We start from the raw sequence: 27,850 nt of genomic DNA, 5'->3' as shown, positions 1-27,850 counted from the left end.
CATCCATTCTGCAGATTACTCTGTTAGAATGTGAAAAATGGGCATGTATTCAAACCGAAGGAAGTAATTTGTGTTTCAGGATGATGTGCTAAGAAAAATATTTGATTTATAAAGAGATTGAGTGCGCAATAAGAAAGGATTGACAGATTTATTTTGTTCCATTTTCACGTTTAAAATAAATTTAGCTCTAGTCTGCTAGTAATTATCTTCACACTTTTATAACCACATTATTTTCTGTTGTTGGAGTCTGAAAAGTTACTGGTATATCCTACTGTTTTGTACAACTGGAAATTCAAGCACACCGAGTTTCTGTCCAGATATTAGATTCAATGGAGCTGCCAGTGCTCCTCACTATGCACATTTTGCTCCAAACTTTATTGTGATTTGCATTGACTACATTTCGAAGTTCGTTAACGGCGGTTAATTCAACAGAATTTAAAATAATATATTTCCTAAACAAAGTATAATAATTTTATGCAGAGTAAGTTAAAGTAACATGTATAACACTAGATACTTAGCTTTTCATAAGATACAATGTTGATTATGATTGACCAATAACATGTATGAAGTAAGATTTAACCTTCCGTGTTTGTGTATTCAATTTGTATTAGAAATTTGCGTTTTTATGCCAATAGAGACATGCCAGGCGACGATCCAACATTAGAACGACATTTCCGAGGGCATCGAGATACTGTAACGGCCCTTGCATTTAATTCAACTATGACGCAGCTTGCTTCTAGTAGCCTCGATTCAAGTATTATGATTTGGAATATGCGGCAACATATACGGGCATTTAGGTTAGTAGACACATGGATGTTTGGTTATGTATTATATTTTTAGCCAGGAAAAGGATAATATTAATGTGGTATTGTGTATACTTGCAAGTGAAGTGGAGTATTATTTTATTAAGGCTCATGACATCTCACCATGGAGACCCAGGTTGAATCACAAGTGACTTTAAGTGAGATTCGTAGTAGATGAAGTGGTGTTGGAGGAAGATATTCTCTGAGTTTTTCGGTTTTCCTCTGCTAATCATTCAACCATTGCTCCATTCTCATTTATCATCTCCCTATAAGATGTGTACTAGCCCTGACAAAGGAGCACATCATATTCTTGGCCCTACAATAGCAGCTTCATTTCTGACCCAGCATTTGGCTGATCTTGGAAGAAAAGTCGCTTGGTTCTTTTGTTTAGTTTCTTTAAGTTTAGTTGACCCAACAAACCAATCTGACCTTCTAAATTTCTCACTGAAGCCCAGTATTTATTGTTGTTTTCCATTTAAGAAGCAGAATGGATATATATAGTAGGTACCAACTGCTTTGTTCATTTTTCCAGTATATAACTGACTTCACAATTTCTCTATATGCTCAGTACTTGAAAAACCATTATAAAGTAGTCAACAAAATTTACATTTGATTGAATTAAAAAACACTCACTCTGTGGTGCAGAATATTCTTTGAAAAGTCAATTGTGTACTCAGCTTGTCAAAGAATAGCCAACTTCCATTAATCAGCCCATAGTTTCATCACCATGTTCACAAAAGCCCACCACCAGACTATCCTGGGTTAGCTGTATTCAGTTCAATTCTGTAGGGTTCTAACAATGGTGTGATATAGTCAGGTTTGTTAGGTTTTTGCACTTTGACCATCATCCAAGGTTAAAACATATACGATGGTTTGAAAACTGGACCCATTTTTGTCTTCAGGTGTGTGAGGCAGGGGCACCTACTCTTACTTTACTTATTTTCCTTCCTTCCTCCGTGGCTCTATGGTCCTATGAGGACCTTGGCCTCCCTTTGTTTATAACTATAGTAATCTTTATTTACATTATTACTTTCTTCTTGTACATTTATGTGCTCCTGAAAATGACGTTCACTTTTAGCTTACACATACTTTCTAAAAGTTCTGACAGGACAGACACAGCATCCCCTCAAAGTGTTGTTTCACTAACATAGAAAATGTCAATAGCAGTAATAAAATAAATGAAAAATGCATATATTATCAAATTACAAATCTTGTCACATGTCATTTTGGTCATTATTAATTTATTTTTAAATTAATTTTTGTCTTAAGGATAATGATAATCCTGTTTAGATATGAATCAAAACTAACATTCTGCACTTGAATGTTATAAAGAAAATGTAAATGTAGTTGTAATTTTTGTTGTTTGCTTCTGTAATGTATAGCTTCAAGGCTCACAAGGATGGAGTCATGGATATATGTTTCTCTCCATCTGGGCACTTAGTAGCTTCTGCCTCAAGGGACCGAAGTGTTCGTCTGTGGGTCCCATCAGTTCAGGGAGAGACTGGAGAATTTCGTGCCCACACAGGCACAATTCGATCCGTCCATTTCTCACCAGATGGGAAATGTTTGGTGACAGCATCAGATGATAAAAGTGTCAAGATATGGGATGTTGCCAGGAAGAGGTTCATCTCAGCTCTTCTAGGGCACAACAATTGGGTTCGTTGTGCTCGATTTGCTCCAGATGGGCAACTCATTGTTTCAGCTTCTGATGATAAAACTGTTCGCTTGTACGACCCCAAAAGTTCCCTGTGTGTGCATACATTTCAGGAAATAACAGGTAAACAATTTATTTTGGGGTTTATGAACCATGAACGTGATGTTTGGCACTGCATTTCATCGGCCAGTTTTTTAAATTTGGGAGTGTAGGATGATGTTGCTGCTCACAAACAATCGTCAAGATGGGCGTCAGTAAGTCGAGATATGTGCTTTGATTTTATAATGTTCATGGTTGAACGGCCTTCATTATTCAGTTTAACCTCTTTCCGTAACAACGTGGGCACCAAAAAAAGCCTTGGTGGGCGCCATGGCACCCGTGGACACCGCGTTGGGGACCACTGCCCTACAGAATCATTCTATGTAGTAAAAATCATTTCACAATTTCCATTGAAGGGTTTTTAAGACACATAATTATACATTTGTTAATGCCTAACAAATTAACATATTCTATGTCTGTCACACATGCTGGGCAAGTGTGCTGTTGGTGCGATGCAGAATAAGTTGAAATTAAGTTTTGATGTATATCCATAGTTTCACTGACAAATATTTCTGAATTTTACTGTTCAGGAACAGGCTCTTGAAGTCTTAAAATAATGGTATTTATTGACTGGCTGAGCAATAATGCACGTTTTAAGACAGAGCCTGCACCATGGAGTTAGTTACTGGTATTTATTTATTTTTTTGCTTTCAGTAATCTGTTCTTGAAGGAATCAAATGTAATTGCAGTTGTATAAGGAGAACTTGTGAACTAATTTATATCATTGTATCCTACAGGTAGTGCCGTGAATGTAGAATTTCATCCCAATGGAACATGTATTGGAACAGCAATGACAAACAATGTCGTGAAAGTGTATGATATTCGTGTGAACAAACTGTTGCAGCATTACCATAACCATGATGGTGCTGTCAACAAAATTGCATTTCATCCATATGGAAATTATTTGCTAACAGCATCCAATGATTCCACCATGAAGGTATTAAGATACAATGACATGATTTTATATTTTGGTTTCTTCCAGTTTTCATTAACTGAAACATTCTGTTTTCACCAGCATGGGTTATGTTATGATAAATTCCATTCTATGTCCTATAAGCATTCAAAAATATTTGTACCTTTTTATTTTCTGTGGTTGTTTATTCAGCATAATTTTTTATGATCTGTAAGGACACTAATGTCAGTGTATAACACGTGTATACCAACGTGTCCTTAATGCCAAAATATTTCTTACGGTGCTTGTTTTTAGCTGTTTCTTACATATTCAGATTTTAATATTCTATTAAGACTTATTTCAGACACTAAGCTCAGTGCCTGTCAACTCAGCGTTTACTTTATTTTATTCGCATAGTGTAATTTAAATCAGGAGAGTAAGTAAAGGAATGCCAAAGAAACTTGTTAGGTTAATTAAAATGTGTAAGTGTCAAAGACTCAGTAAAATTTTCTGTTGACAGGTTATGGACCTTTTGGAGGGTCGACCCATTTACACATTGCAAGGACATGAGGGTCCCATAACATGTGTGACATTCTCAGCAAATGGACAGTATTTTGCATCTGGTGGGGCTGATCAGCAGGTCAGAACAAAACTCTTTGAAGAAGCTACAATTGTCCTTAAACGTTTTAATTTTCTTGTGTAACTCAATATGGATATTAATATGAATTTAATTTTGTTTGTTCCCCAACTACCAAGCCAAGAAAATAGGAACTTTCAATAGAAGGTTCCAGTAGCAACTATAAAGGTTGTCATGTTGAAACATTAGATGTGTTTGTCTTTATGATATAGTTTCTGCCAACAAAAATTAGAGCAGAATTTTGTATGTTTTTGTTAGATGAAATCAAATTTATATATTTATAATTTCATTGATATTTCACATTACTGTAAAGAACAGGATTTACAGTGTCTAAAGGGATAAAATATTAATTATGGAATTGTTATGTTGTTCCAACTTCCTTTTGTCAAGAGCTTCTGACAGATATTGTCAATTGTATAAGCCGACAGAATATTTTGACCAGGATATCTTTCGCTACACAGTTGATGTGCTCTCACTGCAGTTCTTCTACATTCACTGTTAATGAGAATTATGTAAAATTTTTCTTCTTTACTGTACATTTTCAGTGAACCACAAGAAATTTATTTTAATGATCTTATGTAACACTAAATAAACTCTGACCAGGAATGTCAATATTACTATGTACTTTGTATATAATGTGGAAAGGGTTAATAACATCTGTTTTAGAAACCCCAAATATGACAGTGTTTCACTGGTTTTCAGTGCACATTATATGTGAATTGTCAAATGTGTACTCTTATTTGAACATAATATACATATTTCTTAATTAATTGTTGTGTTCATGTTTATATGACAGATATTAGTGTGGAAGACAAACTTTGATTGTGAAAATCTTCTGCGAGAATTTCCTCATCAACCACATGAGACCCATTTGAAAGAAGCAAAACATGATTTGAACTCTTCCGTCATATTTCAAGTAGACGCTAGAAAAGTTGTTATGGACAAGAGCGAGCCGGATATTCATGTAAGTTGGAACTCTAGCATTTAAGTAACACTTACAAGTGAACAGAACCTTCAAAACACTGATCATGAAACGAGGTGTTTCAATGAGATTTGTGATTTTCATGGTGATGAGTATGAAGATGGCTGTATTCTGGAATGTTGCAACGTGTAGTCAGGTAGAAGTTGGGTATAAATTGACTGGTGTTTCGGAGGAGCTTACTGCCTCCATTTCAGGTGTATTATTTAAAGTAGACAACAGGCAGCAGTGGCATTCTTGTCAACATAAATTCCTGGACACTATAGTGAACAGTACATTCTGTAGTGAAATTTAAAAGTGTGCATAAATCACAGGAGACTGTGACCTTGGCACCTATGTGTTTTTTAAAAAAGCAAGTTTTCTTATTTTGGATCTGGTCGTATGAGAGGTAAAGAGCTTATGGATCCATGGAATGTAATTAAGATGTATGTAACACAATTTGTGTATTAACAAAACTTCATTACACTGAGATTTTACTGTTGATGAAGCTTAACCTTTATCTTTCTTGTTACACAGTTTTGTTGTGCATTTAAGTGTAATCTTGCTGCATGAAATCATGCTTTAAAATCTGCTGGTTGAGGTGCATGCAGAGTCATTAGTAATAATTAATTAATTACAAATTAAATGTACATACTTTTTTTTTTGTTATCTCCTTTATGCAAGTTTAGTCTTTACCCGTGTACTGTTGCCTTGGGTGTAGTACTCCTCAGAGCACCCCAAAATGCACAAACTAAGAACTGTAAGGAGGGTAAGTGAACACCTTTACACTCCAGCTGCTTTATGCATGGGATACCCTCATTGGGTAGGAAGCTGAATGGGCCCCACGGGTGATCTGGATGTGGCAATGAAGAAAAAGAATCCTGTCCACATCAGGGATTCAACCTCAGTCATTTGGACTATAGTCAGATGACTACAAATTTGTCGCTAAGCAGAGAAAGGAACACTTCAAAACACAGGGTGATCCACTGGTGGAACACACTATTCAAATTAAGTATAATTACATACTAATTTTTAGGAACATTTACAACCAAAAGTTGCAAAAATGCACCTGTTATCTTCCCCATTACTCAGTCTATCCATCTGCTTTACATAATGGCCATAGAATCACTGAACTGATTTTATGAAACTTGATACAGGGGAGTTTTACTAAAACATATCAGCACATTCCAATTTTGATTAATATCAGACAACAATAAAGGTCACTTTGTGTGGTGAATCCCTAATTGTGAAATTTCCTGGCCATTCACAAAGGCAAATGTGCAAGAATTGTTACACTATCTGCACATTCAAAAACTTGTTTCTTCCAGGAATCAGCAATAGAATCAATTGATTTGGAGGAAAGAACAGCTCCAAACCAGATACCTTATTGCAACACAGCTGAAACAGTAGACCTTGTCAGTGAAGAGGATTCTTCTCCTGACAAGTACAGTGATTGTGTCGAAAGGCACTTTAAGGTAGCTGGGAGAGTGAGTAGAATCCCGGAACATTTAGGCCAACCTTCTTCAGCATGTGACACCAAAAATTCATCACCTGCCGACAGCAATGACAAGAGTACCAAGCAAGTTTTGGAAAAGCTTTGCGGTCAAGTTGAAATGTTGAGAAAATCTATTGTTCTCATGGAAGAAAGACTGACATTAATTGAGGATAAGACAAAAGATAGTCTTGTCTAAAGACCAGTAAAACTGAGAATTGTTTCTTATTGAATTGAGTTTTACAAAAGTCATTTAACATGGTGTTTCTCAAAAGTACAGCCATATAAAATCTGCTAAAACATTTAGAAAGTTTGTGTATAATAGTTATTCTGTTGGATTTTATTCATTGTATAAATGCTTTTAACCTTTATTGGTAAACTGGCTTATCGCTAAACAATTAATCTTGGTGTTAAAGTCTGGCCAGCAATCCTTTAGTTCAGGGGTTTAAATTCCCATTCCTTTATGATGAAAGTTAAGCCACAGCATTGTGGAAGCTGGTTCTACATTCATCTTCAGGTGACTGTGATGGTCAAGCTAGTCCGAGACCCCGTCTAACTTGATAGGGGGAGAACAGATCAAGCTTTTATCCTCTCCCATGGTCACCTGAAGATGGATGTGGAACCACCGTCTGAAATGTGTTATAAAACTTTGATTTAGAGAGGTGTGATATGTTATCATCAGAGAGGTAATGTAAAATGTTACTATATTCTATTTTCAGTACACTTCTGGTATTCATATTTGTAGGATGTGAGGTTTTCATGGGAGTTAGTCTGAAGATGGCTGTCTTCAAATTTCATACTTGCTGAGTTATTAGTACTGACACTAGATGGCAAAAGGTGTATGTGGATGGTATATTCATGAAATTGTGATGTTACTACATTAATTACTAATGCCTTATTATTTTGGTTTAGAAGAAGTGCTGACTTTGCATTATTAATATTACAGTGTTCAGAAACTATATAATTAATTTAAAATGAATATGTAATTTTACCATCACCCTGTAAGTTATAAAGTTCTAAGTTCTAAAGAAGCCTTATTTAATTTTATATAAACTTTAGTACCTGGAAAATGTTGAAGAAAAATCTTTTTAATAATCTTTCCTCCTTGATTATCTTTCTTTCACCAATGAATCTTAAGCAAATACTCAACTCTTTCCATTCTCTGAAGCCACACGCCACGCATCTCTCTCTCTATGTGGCTGTCACTTTGTGGTTACACTTTTGTCAGCTAGATATGATTTATATGGAAGCAGTGTATTGCCATGTCAGAGTTGCTGACAATGGGAAAGTGATGTTATTTTTAAAATGATATTTGGGGATAATGAGAAACGTATTTTGGGATGCCACTGAACTCGGAGATTCACTGCCAACACCACATTCTAGAATGTATGTATAACTGAAGCAAGGTTAAAAACTACAAGAGGTTGCAGCATAACTTAGGCATATGTGCTCTAGTAGATTAAAAAAGGATGATGGCATATCATTTTAAATTTATTATAAACAATAAGAATTCGGGAAGTAAAATAGAGGCAAATGGAAATGTTAAAAAATTACAATAAGAATAAAGAATGTACTACACATGCTAGAGGTTCGTGTTGTATCGTTGACAATACAGAATGTTTCACAACTGGTCTGCCAAACAGACCTTAGTATAATAACAACCATTTTTGAACCACCACAGCTCGGGTTTGCACTTAATTAAACAGGCTAAACTCTGTGAATTTTAGGGAGATGCAACACCGAAAATTGACCTTAATTCTTTGAGCTTTTTTAAATTTTAAATTAAATGGACTTCTTGCACCACCATTATTTACATGAAAAACCAATAGCCCACTCTTTTTTTTCCATTTCAGCACGTGACACTGGAATCATATTTCTTATAATACAGTTATAAAAGATAACTTTCCTCCACCTTCTGTCTTCAAACACACAATATAGAAAATTTAATCTGGAACAGCCACTTAGTCTATGAGATACAATGGTCCACATTTCATAAATATGAAAGAAATATATAATACTGTTGAAGAAAGCTAACATAACATAAATATATTTTAAGACTGAAGGTTTACTATAAAGTATTTTGTAAACTTTCTTTTACAAATGTTGCCCAGAAAGTGATTCACCAAATTCTTTCTCAGTAAATATTCACTCAAAAATGTGAAACTTACATATGGTGTATTGTTTGCATATTCTACCTCTTCACACAGACCTTGTTCACTGCCATGGCCTTACACCAACAAGAAGCAAGCCTTGCCTGTAGCAGTCCTTGTCGTGCTTATGTAGGCACGTTCTCACCTGACGAATCACATCAACATCATCGTACATAAACCTTATACCATAGATTGTATCTTTCTGCATTCAAAGCAGATGGAAGTCAGAAGCAAGATAATTGCATTGATGCTTCTTTTGCTTGAAAGCCATCTGCTTGTTTGTGATGTGTTGATTCTTTCAAATGATGACATCAGCATGTTGCAACATTGCAGGAATGACAGCTGTTGCAAAGCAGACTGAGCTTGGCTTCTCCTTGTTATACTGTCACTCATTTAGACTAGCAACTAATGGTGCTTATGTCAAATGCACAGCTTCCATAGACATTCTTAGTTGAATGTGAATGTTTCCCAATGCTCTCTGACATGAGAAAGTCAGTCACAGATCTTTGTTTGAAACACACCTCACTGACAGATGCCATTTCAGTGACTCATAGCTTTCCGACTTGGAATCTAAATGTGGCACATTTATATCTTTTACTGAATTCCACGATTGTAACATACATTTTGTCGCCCTCGGTGGACTAGTGGTTAGCATGCTCACCACTGGACCCAAGGTTCGAGGGTTCAAACCCGGCTGAGGTCGATGGATTTTTAAGGGTGATAAAAATCCATAGCACAAATTCCTTCGGAGGGGAAGTCAAGCCGGCAGTCCCATGTCGCAGATTTACGGCATGTAAAAGAACCTTATGAGCGTGGAACAAGATGTTTCGTAAGTAAAATTCAGTGGCCATTTCTCACCCTACTCTCCTGATTCACTGCTATATGGCTCTGGCAGTCAAATCAGTAGTGAGTAGAAATTGTGCAGAGGCAGTGGGCTTGTCACTCACTACTCATAGATGCATACTTCAAAGACAGAAACCTCCCACATGGGAGGAGGCCAACAGAACAGAAAACACACATTTTAAATGAGGAACAAAACTTTCTGGACAACCTTCTTACATAATTTATGTAATACTTTTGGAAATTTCTTTAAAGAAGACATTAAAATTGGGTCTTGTGGGTAGCAACAGTGGCAGAGATCAATCAGAGGAGTGCGACACAACCTCTTGCAGTCCAGGACTCCCATCTGAAAACACATGAATGAAACATGCAGATGTTCCATCAGAGATCAAAAGGAACTGTGCTCAGGGTCAATCTTGTGATGGAGACTTTTGTTGATGTACCCATTGAAGTTGTTACTGCCATCACTTGGGTTAACTGAAGGAACAAACAAGAAATCTGTGCTCTCAGCTGTAATTATGGGTGTGGTCATGGTGGTCTTTTCACAGCTTGATGAGGAGCGGTGCACAGAGGATACAGTTTCAGCCCAGATTTCATCTGACCTCAGCAGCAATTTAAGGCTCTGAAACAGAAAGTCCCATACATGTCAAATTAATCTCTGCACCATGATAGTTACTTCCAGTGCACTAACAAAGGCACACACAAATAATATTACTTCATCACTGACCTAAGAATGAAGAAAGTAAAGCTAAAGATGAAGATTGCTGTCTTCTGGGTTGTTGCACCGTGTAGTCTGGTAGACGTTTACCAACGTTTTAGAGGTCCTTGATGCCTCCATCATCAGGGTGATTTCATTGCAACAACCCAGAAGACAGCAATCTTCAGATTCACTGCCAAGAAAACCTCAAATCGTACAAAGCTAAATATTTTCAATTTCCCCTCCTTCCCATAATTAACTAGCTCCATGGAACAGTGTTCATCTTCTAAGTAGGTAGGCAATCAACACAACTTCAGAACTTCCCTTTTCTCGTTGTCAATAAACATAGCTTGGGCCAGGTACATTTCACAGCATTCCACATCAAACTTATTAAAATGACAATGCAAAAATAAAGTACACCTTGTCATAGGCCATTAACAGCATACTTTCACTTCAAGGCTTCATGCTAGCCATCAATGTAGGCTGTCACTGGAAGGAAAAAATGTCTCGCAGCTGCTGAAATACTGCATTAAGCAGCCAACATGTTAATTCCTGTATTTATTTCATGAAATTCCAAACCTAGGGACACAGCACATGAAGAGGTTTCAGATCCCACTCTCATCCAAGCTATCATATAAAAGAATGCAATACAGTATAAGCTAACAATATTTAATTTTTAAATTGTAAAGAATGGAAATTTACCTTCTGTCTACAACACAAGTGTCTTTCATTCCTACAAACTCTGTACATAGAGATAATAAAAATTAAAAAGTATATAAATTATTATGATGCGCAAGACAGCAGCAATTTTGTAAGGGTCAAAATGTTAATTAAATCTAGAACCAAATATGTTTCTTTCTTAGATTGAAAATACCAATTTAGGCTTCCATGTTAAGTCATACTGTGTTGTACAATTTTAGACAGAATTATATTTGGTAACTAAAAATGGACCATGAATATAAATTTTTTATCTAGATCAGAATTACAGACAGACAAATGCATGGAAACAGTGAAGCTCACAAAATAAGCAGCACCTAAAAATGGTCAAGTACCTGAATCAGATTCTGTTTACGAGAAAACTGCAGGAACCTGAGAATTGCACCAAGAGGCAATAAAGCAGTTGGCAGTGCTGAGACCAACCAGCCCACTGCCTTTGCCCAACCAGGATAAGGGGTTTGGCCATCAGGAGGGCTGGCTGTGTGGTACAAACTGGAGAACAAGAGGACCTGCAGAATGTAACATGTCATTAATAAAATGCACTCTCTTCAGTAGAGGAAAGATGAGAAATACTTCCAGGAAAAGGCAATAATATTTTAATGGTAAAATGTCCTAGTCTGAACTGACTAAACCTGAATGGTATAAAAACAATAAGTTTTGAAAATAACTCAAAACACCAGCATTCCTTCAAACACTTCAATCTACATTCTGATGCTAGCAGGAACTATAATATAAAACTTAGCATCATTCATATTATGTTCAATTTGACAGATACAACCTCAAAGGCTCACAGGTCATCATGTTTGTACTTGGTAACTTATAGAATTGTTTCAAGCAAAATGTATAGATTTATAGGCATCCTTATGGTCTATTACCACACCAAATTTCAAATTTATAAGTTACGTATGAATGGAGAGACAACAGTGGTCTATTAGTTATTACCATCAAACAGAAAGCTAAACACAGAATTCACACTGCCCATGTAGAAAGAAAAATAAAGACAAAGTACGAGTAGCAAGCAGAGATAACTTTATAGCAGGGCAGATGGCCTGAGTGGGAGGGTTCTGTCAAATGTCTTCACAGAAAAATACATACAGCTGCAATGAAAGTGAAAAGAAAATCGTGGCACACTTAGATGGCACTGGCAGAACACCAATGTGCCGTGGAACATCAGTTGCGCATCACTGTGCATACATTATTCAAATATATTTCTTTTGTATTTTACATGATTTGTTGCTGTTACAAACGATATTGTTGCAAGTTAATCATAGAACGGATATCACACTGAAGAGAACCAGAAATTAATTTTCCTCATATTTTATTAAATATTTATCAAACTGAAAAATATTTCAAATAAAATTTTCAGCTTTTAATGAGGTCTATTTTCATGTCAAGTTAATTTCTTATAAGATTAGCCAGCCATATTTTAGAAACGTGATAGTTTTGGGCTTCATGTAAAGTAGTGGTTATAATATGCATCAAAATTAAATTTTCCCAACAATTTACAGTGTTGGCCCCAATGTAATATTATTATTAAGTGTTCTGTCTTACGACAGGTCCATTGCTCTGCCCAAACAGAGCTCTCCAGTTGTCCCTATTCTCGGCTTCTCGGTTTAATTCCTGGAACGTCATCTTCTTTCCTTGTTTAAGGTCGTCGGTTAGCTGTATCAATCTTCTTCCTAGTCCTCTCTTTCCTTCAACCTGGCCTTCGGTGATATCACTCATTAATCCATTCCTTCTCATAATATGTCCCAGCCAGTTAGCTTTCCTTCGTGTAATCGCCTGCAGAATGTTTCTTTGCTCGTTGACTCTCCTCAATACTTCTTCGTTGGTCACTCGATCCGTCCACCTGATCTTCTCTATTCTTCTCCAACACCACATTTCAAAACTCTCCAGGTATTTCTGTTCCTTCTTCCTGAGTGTCCAAGTCTCTGCTCCATACAGCGCGACAATGTAATATTTCATAAAAATCCATGGCAGACATACAGATGGACAAACAGACAGGACTTTTACATCATGTGTTCATTGTACGCAAGATGTGCAGAGAATATATACTAACAGTTAATAAAGAAAACTAAGGCAAGAACTAAAGAGCAGTATTTGTGACTTACCACTAGGAATACAGGAACAATCGTCGTGAATAATACAGTCAAATGCGTCATTGTGGTTTCTTGTAGCTTGATGTTGCTGATGCAGCAGAGATCAGAAATGTACTTCTTCTGTCCATAGCAGCAGCTGATAGCGAGGGTCACGCACAACATGTGTAAGATGAGCGGCCAGCTAACAGAGTAGTATGAAAGCAGCAGTTGCATGTGGAATCCAGCCTAATTAAAAACCAAGAAAGACATGGGATGAACAGCCTCACAGGGCATCTTGTTAGAAATTTATTAAATAGCTATGAATTACTGGCATTGACTGTATTTTATGGAAATACTAAAAATACATGAAAACAGTATTATTATTATTAAGCAAGCTTTGAAGCTTTTGTGGCACATAAATTCAGCTGATCACCTGAGAGGATTGTTGTCTGAAAAAAGAGAATGAGTACTCATTGCCCTGATGATGGAGGCAGCAAGAACCTCTGAAACGTCAGTAAACTTCTACCAGACTACAGGGAGCAACAACCCAGAAGACAGCCATCTTCAAATTTTTATGTATACACAATTTTCATTAAAGTATGTAGCTATTTTAAATATGACAATGTATGTTTTGAAAGTAATTGCAAATGACTCAGAAAACTATTTGGCCATCATTTAACAGAGGATTGCTGTACTAACTACAGTAGTGTCATCATGCAGGCAGTCAGGAATCTCTGTGGTCAGATTTCATACACATATGTATACTGCAATTACAATATTATATTTGACAAAGTAAAAATTCATGAAGGACTTTGTTTTAATAACATCTTAATTCAACAGTTGAAATTATTCTGATGACTGGAAATGGCCCACCCCTGCTTAGTTGCCAGTGGAAAAAATATTAATCATAACATTTTATAGGAAATAAGATTGGATATGTGAACTGCACATTTTGAAACAGTTTCTCGTGTCCTAAAACACATATGAAAACGTTTTGAAAATGAATTTCAACAACAGGACTTCTTTGGCATGGGTAGGCCAGAATAAAATATTTAATTTAAAAAGAGTGTCAACTCTATGAGGAGAGAGAAATATATTACATCACAGTATTTTAAACCTCTCTTACATGGCATACTAAAATATATTTCAATATATCATGTACTATTATATTATGTCTACATAAATTATGTTCATAATATTGTTCATACTTCATGCTCTTTGCAATATGAATTACAGTTTACAGGAAAATTTAACATTGAAAAAATATTTCAGAAAGAAGTAAGGAATTATGAAAGTGACAAAATATTAAGATTACAAATAGCTATTCTGAAAAAGTAAAGTATATACCAAACATAAATAAATATGGTAAATACTGAGCCAGCAACAATTTGACACATCACAGACGAATGTGACAAAACAGGGCTCATTGCTGTTAATCCACTTTATATTATGTTTTTAACTGTGTAAAACTGCATATTTATTCTAAGAGTTGTTGCACGGTAGTTGATGAATATTAACACCCTTTGTGCCCTAAAACTATGCCTGATTAAGAGAATAAATAAAAGACCAAATAACAACTTTTACTCTGGTTTTATCTGGTAGCCGCATTCTTATGCTCAAGAGCCGGGATAGCTCAGTAAGTACGTGGCCAGACATGTATCATCAAAATTCTCACAACTAGCAATTTGATTTCTTTGGCAATATACAGCATATCGCCTATCACATGTTGCCTGTTGCTTCTGCCTAAAACAGATGTTGCTGCTTTGCATTGTTATTTGATATTTTTATGATATTTAAATTATGACATTACAAGGGTTGTCATCAAACATTTTCATCTTATGTTTCACTAAATGGCCATTCTGACTAAACTACTATACACACATGTATCTTGTGGTATTTAATGCATATTTAACAGACTGTTTTAAATAAATGATGTGTTAAACCGAAGGGAATGTCTTTTTTAATATGATCTACTGAAATTTCAATGGGGATAGGTTTTATTATGTTGTACAGGAATTTCACTACACCAATATTTGTTAGTTTCAGGAGAACGCATTAGTAGAACATAAACAATGTTTTCATTATACTGGTGTTTTAGTACATATATTTATTTTTCCAGTCTATACACAAAACTTGTTTTAAAATAATGTTGTTAAAATTATTTATAACATTTACAATATAAATTGCATTATGTTATATTTTATGGCGCTTTTCTGTGTCGTATAATATTACATTTATCACAGCGCTTTTGATTTCGACGACATGTTTCGATGTTTACCACATCATCATCAGGCTTATCAATTCATATATTTTTAAAAACTATTGTACATTTGTGCATTGCGTTTATTGATTTTTAATTTTCAGTCTTCATCTTGATTTGGAGTATGCATTTTGATGTTCATTATCAGGTTGTATTGTGATGTGTCGGACGTCTGATATCCACAGACGATAAACTGCAAAATATATGAATTGATAAGCCTGATGATGATGATGTGGTAAACATCGAAACATGTCGTCGAAATCAAAAGCGCTGTGATAGATGTAATATTATACGACACAGAAAAGCGCCATAAAATATAACATAATGCAATTTATATTGTAAATGTTATAAATAATTTTAACAACATTATTTAAAACAAGTTTTGTGTATAGACTGGAAAAATAAATATATGTATTGATATAACACAAACATGACGCAATCAAGATATAAAATGGTGTTTTAGTGTTCATTATATAGTACGAAACTGTAATCTTGCGATTTGCAAGGAATGCAGGAAGTCCGAAGCGTTAAAGGCTGACGCTATCTTTCCTCCTTCATCCTTCACCCCACTTCCTCACCCTGCAAGTCTCAAGATTACAGTCTTACACTGTACCAAGATTTTACAGCCTTTAATGACTGCATCATGTGTCTTTCACTGTATACATGATCACAGTGCAATTGTCATGTTTCTTAGTTCCACTGGCAAAAATGCCAGATATTCTCACTATTCCTTACAGATGAATTACGAAACAGAACAAAGGTCATATTACCTGTGAAGTGAGTGGCACCCCAATTAGAAACAGGGCAATACACACGCAAATTGTGATTGGTCCTCTCCTATGGTGAAGTGTAGGGAAGAAGTCGAGTAATGTTGAGACGATCATCAAAATTGTTCCAAAGAGTGTGCCAACACCTAAAATGATGACAACGACATATCTAAATGTTGTTGTTTAATCATCTCCTGATCCTGTTCAGACAAACTGTAACTTCAGATTTTATACTGCTATTTTACTGACTTTGCCCATCTCATGGTCTTATGCAGCAATGCCAGTCAATTACATACTTCTGCCATGAATCATCACATTTGTCTGTGTCTGTTAATGCACTTATCAATCAACTACAACAACAAAATTTACTCAAGATTCTGTATGTACTACTAATGATGAGGAATTATAAAGAGTAGAATGAATCAAGGATCTTAGTTTTATCATTAATTATAAAATGTCTTTCCATGTGAACATTGCAAATACAGTTATGATCCATATTATGCTTTGATTAGGCTTTGTAATGAGAAACTCAAAATGCGGAAATTATATACATGCTCTTAGCCTTCTGTTTACTCTTTTGAGCTGAAGCTCATCTAAATATATTTAATAATTCAGTCCATACTGCAAATAAAACACTACACTTCACCATTACAAAGATCAACTGATTGATGCTATGTAAGGAATAACAACTATTTACAGCGAGAATCAAACAAAACCCATAAATACAAAATGCAGAGTTACTGATTGTTGAAGCAGGTGGGACAGTCAGTATAGTGACTGACTACAGACTGGACGACCGGGATTCGATCCCCGATGGGGGCAGAGTATTTTTCTTCTAGCCTCTGCGTCCAGACTGGCTCTGAGGCCTACCTAGCCTCCGATCCAATGGGAACCAGAGTCCCTTGCTGGAGGTAAAGCGCCGCCAGGGTGCGACACTGACCAGACACCCCTGTCTAGTGCTGAGGTTAAGAATGAGTAGGAGCTATACCACCTCTCCCCCCAAGTGCCTGCAAGATATTACTCTCACAAATACAAGGACATGTTAAAGATAAGAACTGAAAATGTGAACTGAATCTGTCACAAAAAATTGTTAGTCTGAAGACTGTAGAGCACAGTGCACTGCTGACAAACAGAGAGCTGGTGCAATTTGTCACTAAGCTACATGGGCGGAGCAGGCAACGGTCAAAAACCTTTCATTTTAATATTGAAAGTAGCAAAAACTGACAAAATCTATTGATGAGTTAGGAATTTTTTATTTCTACACTAATATGCTAAGTATAATTGTCTCTCAGCTTGATATATGTAATACTCACCTACAAAAAATACCATGATGTACATTGCCATAGCAAATGCATTTCCATGTGGCAGAATGCTGAATCCTCTCGCAAACACAACAAATAGAATCCAAGATCCCCCACTGATGTTCTTCGTTATCTCACTGTTCTCTCGGTAGTCAGCCATGAGACACACGTACGTCAACCACATCATGACTCCCCATATGAAGTGAAAGAGGCACATCAGCACTGAATCCCTGACAAGCAGAGAGCATATTTTTATGAAGTGAATGAAATATTTTCACGTGGCCTGGGAATAACACTCTCATGTAATAAAATGTGAAATTCTAATAATATAAAACATACTATGGGCATGATCCCAAGCCATTTGCATTCACATCATCTTCAAAGATTATTTCCTTAAGATTAATTTTAATATTATCTTCTCACTTTCCAAGCAGCTTCCTCCACTAAAATTCTGCCTGCATTTCTTTTCTTTACCATTCAAGATGCATATCAGGCCCATTCTTTGATTCCACTGAAGGCAAAGAAATATGAAGAATGACTGAGGTAAAGATGATTCACCTGAGAGACAGTATTGAGTATAGACGAAAAGTATGAATTAAGGTAGAAAGAAAAACTGCGATATCTGGAAGCTTTGCTTCCATTAGTGAAAGAATGAAAGGAGGAGGAGGAGGAAGAAGAAAATTGAGAAAGAACAGAGAATAAAACAACCAAAATGCAGAAAAGGCAAAGAATAAAAAGGTACAGGATAAACAAAATGTGAAGCAGTGAAAACTGAAAATAAATAGGAAAACTAGAAAAAGGTGAAGAAGAGGAAGAAGAACGAGGCTAAAGGAAGAGGTGGGAGAGACACACTGACTGAAATAAAAGAACATGGGGTATTTCATACTGAATGGTAAAAAAGTAAAGTAAAGTTATCCTGCTATGTGCTTGTAGTGTGCTGCATACATAATGTATCACTGTCCAGATGTGCTGAGTCATGACAAAGGAACAAAATCCATGGCTTCTCAGCACATCTCTGCTAACATATGTCAAATTCAGATAAGGCGTTAATATAGTTTTTTTTTAACTTACTACTGAAAACCCACTTCTAACACTTAACTGAGGTAACATGTAGTTCATACCTGAGTAGGTTAGTGGTCCGTTTATTATGGCTACTGATTACTGTTAAACCTCCGAGACCAAGATTCAATGAGTGGAACACATAGCACCCAGCCGTCAGCCACACAGTCAGATCTGCCAGCTTACTCCAGTTCGGCAGCACGGCCTGTGACACGTTCCTGTTCCACAGCAAGAGGCCGCGGATGAATAAGATTCCGGCAGCAAGGAATGTTGCTGGTGTTGTTACATAGCACAGCTGGACAAGAGGAACATATCTCTGACATTATATCAAGAAGCATTTAAATGAATTGTAACTCGGAAAAGGGGGCTGCTTAAAAATATGTTTGAGGGAACAAAGGAAAGGAATATTGTGGTGGAAGGTGGCAGTTTGGAGGTGCAGAAACAGGGATTCTGATATGTAGGAAGAAGGAAGAATTGTGGAACATACTGGAATAAACAGAGAAATATAAATAGAGAAAAATTATATTTTTAAAAAGGCATACGGATGATAGCATGAAAGAGGAACACAAAAAATTGACATATATCACGACATGTGTGCCATATTTAGGGGCAATAAGCAATGTAATACACCAAGTGAGTTTCTCATAATAGCTTGCTGTCAAAAACGAGCCCCACAAACTTACAAACTGGAACAAATTAAAGAGAAATATTACTGAAACAGGGAGGAGTAAAGTTGTTAACCCCTCAAAAGCATGTGAAATGTACACATTAAGTTTTATCCAGGGAAAAGGAAAACCCATTCTGTAGAGCCCACATTGACAGATGGCTCCTGAAGCCAGTGTTTGATGGCGACAATGCTCCTTGAACTGTAGTAAACGGCAATGTTGTGTACATATGACAATGTGGCCACAGATGACCCTACTGCATTTACAATTCCACTGATGGTGATGGAACAGTCTCACACTAAAGACTGATCCTTGTAGCACATTTCCTTAAGGATAACATGCAGAAAATATATTCCTGAAATATGCATAAAAATAACTGGCCTGGAGGAAGTTTAAAGGAAAAGATGACTCAATTTTGAATAGCAGTTTCGACAAGACGTCTTTAATTGTCATTTATGCTTCTTTAACAGTATCTCACTTCTCTGATTTAGGTAAGTTAGCACAATTTTAGGTGAACAGGCTTTCCCAGGTCTGCTCAAGAATCAGTGATGAGCACTTGCTTGACGTGATGTGAACTGGCACTTCAAAATGGAACCAAATGTTAAGTCTTCAAAATAAGAACAGGCTCAAGTTTCACACGAATGAGGCAAATTTAAACTGTTTTTATTGCAATGCTCAGTTTTGTGTTGGTTTTGGTAGAGATATCTGAATACTATAGTCATTATATCACATTACATCTTTCAATGTGGCCTGCCTGCCTAAAAGGTTGAACTCCACTGGGTTAGGTGATGGGACAACTTCATGTATGTTGCAGTATCCAAGCCAGTCCTTCAATAAATAATAAATTAACAAGAATTTATCTCTTGTACAGATGTAAAGAAAGATCGTTACTTTGCATCTGACTTTTCCGTTCATGACAAAGATTTACCTTTCCAGTATGACGGACTCCTGCCGCAAGACAAGCTGCAACAGCGCCCCATGTGAGTGCTAGTGCAATCACTAAATTACCCTGGATGTTGCCAAATATTTCTAATCCAGAAGATACACCTAAGACTTCACCAGTGAAGTATTTTTCTGAGCTTGTCACTAAAACGAAACATAAGTATCACATACTCACATGAATGAAGGAAAATTAATTTTTCTTTTACGAGTGACTACACTTAGTACAAAATAAAATTAATCACAGATCTGCCCAAGCATATATGTAATGTACTGATTAAATTTAATTAAAATAGGAACAACTGGTGTACACAATTAACCACTTCTTCCAGAATACTATATATTTCTTTCATCGTTATTGTGTGTAATTATAGCAGGCATTTTTTTATGTTAAGGGAAAAAGAATACATAGTAGGATTTGAGGTTTTCACATTGGAGACTCGGAAGATAACTGTTTTTTTTAGTTTTGCACCGCGTAGAACCTTATTAACGTTTCAGAGGTCCTTGCTGCCTCCATCTTCAGGGCAATTAGATTAACATGATGATGTCACTGTTGGAGCACACTGTTTGAACAATGTGAACCAAGGTCATTGTTGGCTAACAATGTTGCAACAATAACTTTGGATCACATTATTGAAACAGTGACATGTTTAAGAATGTGCAGACTATAAGTAACAGCATCATCATTGGCCCACCTCACTGGTCATGCTTACATTACCAATTGTAAGAAATTAAAATAAACAACTTCGGATTTGCCTCAAACGGCACAGCATCCATAACACGTGTAATGAAAATCCACCCAGCCATTCTCAAATTATTGAATAAATGCAGATAGACATCACCAGAGATGTAGAATGACATCTTTGGCTGAAAGATGCAACAGACATGAACAAGTGCATTAACATATTCTTAGCTTATGTTGAAGCATAGGGAACACCTAAAAAGCAGATTCTGGATTAGCCTCAAATGGCATAACATACATAACAAATTTAACGAAGATACATACAGCCTATTTTTGCATTAATTAAATGCAGACATATATTACTATAAATGACCTTCATTAATTCCAATGATATCATCATTCATGTCCAAAGGATCGTAGGAAATGGAATTCTCATCATCCAACATAACTTTGATAATCTGTCAAATTACCATTACCATTGTAAGAAATTAAAATATGTATACTACTGTTGACTAGGATCAAATGGCATAATTTCCATAAAAACTTTTTTATCTATTCCAAAGTTAGTACACAGGTAAAAATTTAGTTCACAAGAATGCTGATTTAGGGCAGCATGGCTTCTTCCGCTGAAAGACACAACACAACAGACATAAATGGGTCCATAAAGTGTTCTTCACTGACACTAAAGTGTAAAGAAGACTTAGGAACTTATATGCAAAAAGGATATAATAAACTCACTATGTCGAGGGTAGGCCGGTTTTAATCCCTTCTTGTCCTGCAACTCTGTCGCAAACTTCTTAAATTCTCACATAGTTTTTTTTTTCATCAAAAAATGTATGCTTTTCTTATAGTAACGATGTCAGCAAGTTTTTATTTATTTATTTAAACATCTCAATGCCCAGTTTGTTATTTAATACATTACAAATCCCAAATATAGAACAAAAAAAATATTTACACTAAAACTTAGAATTTAAGAATATGGAATATTCAAATCAACAGTAAATAAACACTTTTATACCAAGGAACATAAAATTGAGAATTTACAGGGAACAGTGAGAAGGATGATGATTATAATAATAATAATAATGTGTAAAGTTAAAAAGATAAAAAATGTAATTTTGTACGCAGGCATAAAATAATCCATTAGGGCTATAATAAATAACCATGGAAACGTCATGACAGATAAAGACGAGCGATGATACTCACGTCCAGTGTAATTCTGATAATGCGCCCAAGGAAGACCACAGTCAGCTGACTTGTAGATGTATAGCACAGACCATGACAGCAAACAGGCTTCAGAAATGGAGAACAAAACAGAACTCCAGCACATCGAGAAACCCAACCCTACGAAAAGAACCAAATACTAATCAGCATCAACAGACAAGAAGAATTATGATGCCTCCATTAGTACAGTTTATGAATATGTTGAATTTACCAGACATAATCACAAAATTTTACAGTGCCATCATGTTTATAATTGTTAACGTACAAAAATATGATTAATTTATCTTTTATGCTCAGCTCCGTGTTCAAAATTAACCGGTCTCCTTACATGCTCTTTCAACTTTCATTTTTAATTTTTATGTTCGTGAACAATTTGAACACAAACACTCTCAATGAAGGTTAGTGACTATAAATTTCACATAATCAGGTTGGTTATTTAATTGTCAGATAGTTTACACACCTGATAAAAGAGGGCATAACTTTGGAAGTAACACTGCCGGTGACTCCCTGCCCAGCTGCCCCAGACCATTCTCTACCAGAACAGCAGGAATACCCAAAACAAGGTAGAGGATCGCAGTGCAGACTAGAAACGCTGCCCCTCCATTCAATTCACAAAGCACAGGGAACACGCAGACACCGTGAAAACCTGCGACATAAAAAGATCACCAACAAACATTCTGTGGTCAATGTCCAAGATGCGTTAATTCTGCAAAGTCTTCCCCAGTCTCTTCAGGTAAGAAAATAACTTTATATTTTAATATTTTCATTAAAAATGAACAAAGTCGAAGCACGAGACTACAGTCGTGTTACTTTATGGTGGTCTCTGACCAATGCGAGATGGGAGAAATATGAGTAATGGAGGAAATGAAGATGGCGAGCTCAGACATCAGTAGCAGAGAGTCAAGCAGTGGCAGTGCAGCTAAAGATTTGATGAGAAACATCAACAATTAACACTGTATTTATTAATGCATTCTCTCACAGAATTTGTAATGTCATACCACCAAATCTGTGATGGATTACTACCGGGTCTACAATTTATGAGGCTGCGGTCGTGCTTGCATTGCGTGGTCGGCTGGCGACCCGTTGATGCGGGCGGGAGTCGTGCGCGTTCTTCCGGTGGGTGACCGACGAAGTTCTTCTGGGGTAATTGCCGAAATCAGTTGTCGAATATTTTCTTTAAGCCCTTCTGCAGTGTGCGGATTGTTTACATAAACTTTTTTATTCAGCATGCCCCACAGGTAAAATTCGCACGGGTTTAAGTCTGGGCAACGCGGAGGCCACTGATCGATTACTTGTTCACCAAACACTTCTCTTAATGCTAACATCGAGCTGTAGAACTGTCTTGCATGAAGAAACCGTAAGTCTTTTCTTCATCGGTCATTTCTTGGAAAAAGGGTCTAAGTATTAAATTTATATAACGTTTACAGTTTATCCGCACACTGCAGAAGAACTTAAAGAAAATATTCGACAATTTCCCAAGAAGAGCTTAGTCGAGTATTTCGATTAACGACGTGTGAAGTTGCCTGCGAGCACAAGGAAGTCACTTTGAACATCTTTTGTGATTTAAGGTAAGAACAATTAATGTAATAACATGTATTAATGACGAGAAATATTCGTAGTTCGCTGTTACCAGCGGCACTGAAACTGATTCGCCGGTCACCCACCGGAAGAACGCGCACGACTCCCGCCCACATCAACAGAGCGCCGGCCGACCACGCAATGGAAGCACGACCGCAGCCTCATAAATTGTAGACCCGGTATAAAATGCAGATGTAAATAAAAATGTTAACAAATAAGAAGTAGGGATATATTTAAAGAGATTCAGTTTAGCAGCATAAGAATATGAACACACACTGTTAACAAACAACTCCACTAACAAGCCTCTTTACCTGTAGTAAATCCAAGACTTGCAAAAAAGAAAACTCCTCTCTCATTCCATGTAGATCGATATGGGCCATTTGCGACTTTCTGTCGTCTGTCACTGGTGGAAGGAAATCGATCACAGTTTTCCTAAACACACAAACATCGGCGCTAATGCATATTTTAAATCATGTGTCTGCAAAACACTTGCAAGCATCTGTTGACCTACAACACTGTACAAAATAGGAAGCTGCAAATTGAAATTTTCTTGGAAGTAGATACAAATGAATATACGAAGAAACTTTACGTTTCCATGTTCAGGGCTGAATATATTCTTGTATCACTTTTTCGTATACTTTTAACATCTCCATTTGTCAAAGGCGTAGTCAGATTTTAATTAAATTTCGTATTAACTCTTTGAGAGTAAATAATATAAAAACATAATTCGGCACCACTAGAGAAAGTTTCTAAAACGTTTCTGGGAACTGTCGATCGAGGTTATCGACTCAAAATCGTGACGATTTTGAATTCAGAAAAATACCGACAACCCTCACTGGGAATTTAGTGGTTTTCATCAGTCTCAACCAGCCCCTCCAAGCTAATATCGGAGTCTTTGTGGTTACTGCGAAATCATTTGTCTCTTCCATCCTGTTACATAATCGCATGTTTTGTAGTTTTCTGAAAGTTAACGTAAAGCAACAACATTTTTAATAATATTATTACTGTGCAATGACTTCAATGAATGATCGCTCAACATGCAAACTGCTGATGTTGCAAAACGCGTTAGCTGGAGGAGGGCGCCAATGTTAGGTTCGCCCCAAGGCGCCACTTTTTTAAGGCCTGTCCTACTTACAACCAACATCGACATCTTCACCGCTAGAGAACCACAGATCTTACACATCACTACCAGTTCTGTAATGTTCTATTTAAGTTTAATTATTATTCCAAACATAGTTTGTAGCAAATAATTTCTTCCTTTCTGTTTTTATAACAATGGATGTCGTCTTACTGAAAGTATTTTGCACTTCAACAGCTTGGTTAATATCACGTGCCATCCGATCTCATTACAACTTGAAACAGGGTTGAAAATTACGTATAAGTAAAGGCCTATTTATTAGTTGCCACAGATGGACAAACACAACTTTAGTAATACTTTTGGAAGATTGTTGTCATTATTAAAATGTGTTCATGTCAATTTTCTTATTCCGCTTTTCTATTTTCTGAATTAAACTGAATATTTATAATTCTGAACGTATGTCTGTACTTCATTATTAATCCAAGCAGCACTGATATTATTTTACAAAATTCTAATTGCGCACTCTGCAACGTTTTTGTCTCGGTGTTTTTCGTATCTTTCCGTAAATTCTATGAAATTTTTCATCATCATCATTACCCGTGGTTCTACAACCCTTAAATGACCTTGGCCTCCTCACATATGGGAGGTTACTTAATATATTTAGACAATTTGTATGACTCCTTCGACAAGTGATAAACCCGTTATAAGACCTTTACTTATATACGACAGAATACAGACATCAATGAGTTAAATGGGATTCGAACCCACGGTCCTAGCGTCCAAGCGAACAAGGCCCACGCCTTAGACAGCGCTGCCACTGTGACCAACCTGAAATGTAATATTTATAATTTCTTTCAGGCGGTACGATACATTAAAACCTAAATACCAAAAGCTTGATACCATTTTATTGAAAGTCATTATTTTACATCTTACGTGGTTTTCCCCCTGAAATGCCATGGTTTATGTTTTCGTAGTTGAATTTCTCATATTGAAGGTATCCGATATATTTTCAAACCTACAACTACTACTTAAACACGATCGTCTACAAATAAAATTGTGTTTAAAACTATTATCTATTTTAAAATATTTAATAAAAAAACATTTTGCCATTGTTTAATGAGTTCGCCAATGAACATATTAAATAACGTTGGAAACATAGGGCATTCTTGTTTCACTCCCTGATTTACACAAATATTTCATTGTTGCTAATCGATGTTCTCTTCTTAGTGTCTATCCTTTAAAATGTAATTATCTAAACACAAACTGTAATACTTCATAGGTAAAGTTATTCAAGTCCCTTTAAAACTAGACTAATCTGAACATTTTTAACTCCATTAGGGACAGAGAACAATATAATAAAATAAATCTCACCATAAAATAGCATTTTATAACTTCAAGCACTGAAAATTACGTCTATGAAATACTGTAAAATCTGTCCCACTATACGCCATGTAGGCGCTTAGGGGGAGAGGTGACAGGAAAAATCATCTGCCCTCGTCGGGGATCGAACATCAGTCATCCAGTCCGTAGCGTATCTCATTCAACTTAATTAAAATTTGAGCGCGTTGGATTGTTTTATGTGTGTTGATTTGACGTGCAATGCTCCATACTTGAAACACTGATTAATACATTAAATATCAACTACTTACCACATATTCGTAGTCCAACCTGCTGCCACGAGTATCCATCAGTGCGTCATTGTTTGTGTTTGACTCTTTTGTATTATTAGTAAAGGAACTTACGTCACAGATAACTGACAACTTTGCATGCTGGTCCTCCATCGTGGTAGAGCGAGGGCCCTCGTCTGCTGCTCTTTCTTCATTGAAGAGACGTTTTCATCGTAACCAACACTGGCACATCTTGACCTAGAAAATTCTTTCTTTCTTTCTTTCTTTCTTTCTTTCTTGTCCTCCTTTCCCCCCTATTCATTTTGAAGGTCAGGAGGAGAGTTCACCAACTCTTACTCTGGAGAAAGCTGAATATGCATTTCTTTACTATACTAACTTAAACTTTAGACTATTTAATGGACTTAAAGAAACAGGCTTGTTTAAATCCTTATAACACTCCGAGACAAGGATTTGTGCATGAAAGACAGTACAGAAGAGGCATACTTGAAGTTAATTCTTTGCGACTTGACATATCCCATTAACTTCGTCCTTAAAATACTACAGATTCAAATCTATTATTCAGTGTTACCACACTGCACTAACCAATTTCAAGGAGCAGAGTCCTTGAGAAGCTAATAGTCACAGTAACTGTATATCATGGAACCTTAAGGTTCATTGCCTTATTAACAAAAGCTCGCCACACCCCCAAACACTATTTCCATAACATCCATTTTAATATTATTCTTCCATCTCCGCATAGGTCTTCCGGATGGTCTCTTTCTTTCTGGCTTTTCAACAAAAATATTGTGAACATTTATCATCTCACTCTCCTTAATTTGTCAAATTTGCGGGAGAAAAGGCAGTATTAACTTGTATGTTATTTAAAAAAAGATAGAAACGTGCTTTTTAATTCTGCATAAACCCAACAACTTATAATTAAACAATTAACAAAGTCATCAATAACTGGAAGTCCCATTAATAAATTTAACACCAAACTTAATCAAACGTCTTGCTTCATGAGCTGAAGCTTCCACGGCGACTAAGCACAACGAATTCTTCTACCAACCGTGTCGTACCATGTGCTACCCTGAAGACGAGGACGAAGATGGTTCTCGAAACGTTGGTGTTTTCTCCATTAAACCACCTTACATGGCTGGTAGCCCGAGAAGAATTCATTACACAACGTCCTGCTATTTATGAAACTATTATAACCCAGTTTAGACGTAGGCCTGTAACTCACCCAGAAACAATTTACATTCTAAAATGATTGTGGAGCCCAGTTTGTCGTAGGTGCACACAGATTTAATAAGCTTATGTCCTAAATAGCTGGACCTTTTAGGTTATAAAATACTTCGTCGGGTTAATAGGTTCACAAATTCGATTACAGTACGCCTATTAAGATCGGTGAAACAAAAGCTTGCCTGTGATCTGTGCCTTTGATTCTGAAGGTTGATTTGTGTAAAGTATCAGTGTCTGAACACCCGAAGCACAAACAAACAGCAAACAGCACTGCGTCTCGCTGCCCGATGGTACAATGTGCACGCACGGACTTAGCTTCGTTTGTCGAAATTTGCCGACTGAGGGCGTGCAGTCTCGACCACCCACGTCAGACTAACTAGTGACTAAATAAAAGTTCAGTCAAAATCGGCTTGTCCTACTAATTGCATGTACAG

General features: G+C 36.4%; 2 protein-coding genes across 5 annotated transcripts; one reads left to right on the top strand and one right to left on the bottom strand.

Annotated features, from left to right (window-relative positions):
* Positions 1 to 19: 19 nt before the first annotated feature.
* LOC110835843 (uncharacterized) lies at positions 20 to 8,120 on the top strand. The gene is made up of 7 exons (XM_022076480.2): positions 20 to 481; positions 636 to 797; positions 2,186 to 2,580; positions 3,294 to 3,493; positions 3,969 to 4,088; positions 4,882 to 5,049; positions 6,372 to 8,120. Exons 2-7 carry the CDS (start codon positions 640 to 642, stop codon positions 6,732 to 6,734), a joined length of 1,404 nt encoding a protein of 467 aa, XP_021932172.2. The 5' UTR covers positions 20 to 481; positions 636 to 639; the 3' UTR covers positions 6,735 to 8,120.
* On the bottom strand, positions 8,009 to 27,798 carry LOC110835847 (sodium- and chloride-dependent glycine transporter 2-like). 4 transcript variants are annotated; one of them, XM_087351926.1, is made up of 12 exons: positions 27,418 to 27,798; positions 26,220 to 26,435; positions 23,804 to 23,924; positions 22,375 to 22,560; positions 21,897 to 22,034; positions 19,998 to 20,155; positions 18,467 to 18,699; positions 17,358 to 17,575; positions 16,048 to 16,190; positions 13,051 to 13,263; positions 11,275 to 11,448; positions 8,009 to 10,147 (listed from the first exon to the last, which is right to left on the bottom strand). In XM_087351926.1, exons 2-12 carry the CDS (start codon positions 26,349 to 26,351, stop codon positions 9,914 to 9,916), a joined length of 1,950 nt encoding a protein of 649 aa, XP_087208052.1. In that variant the 5' UTR covers positions 26,352 to 26,435; positions 27,418 to 27,798; the 3' UTR covers positions 8,009 to 9,913. The 4 variants fall into 4 exon arrangements, with proteins under 4 accessions (XP_087208052.1, XP_087208053.1, XP_087208054.1 ...); XM_087351927.1 differs by having other exon boundaries at positions 27,599 to 27,798; XM_087351928.1 differs by having other exon boundaries at positions 26,313 to 26,435; positions 27,418 to 27,797.
* Positions 27,799 to 27,850: the final 52 nt, after the last annotated feature.

Source organism: Zootermopsis nevadensis, unplaced genomic scaffold (genome assembly GCF_977971745.1).
Source record: "Zootermopsis nevadensis isolate Lab colony 2312 unplaced genomic scaffold, Znev_1.0 Znev_ptg000020l, whole genome shotgun sequence".
Lineage (NCBI taxonomy): Eukaryota > Metazoa > Arthropoda > Insecta > Blattodea > Termopsidae > Zootermopsis > Zootermopsis nevadensis.
The sequence above is the reverse complement of the archived record's forward strand: the minus strand, read 5'-3'. Positions and strand labels throughout refer to the sequence as shown.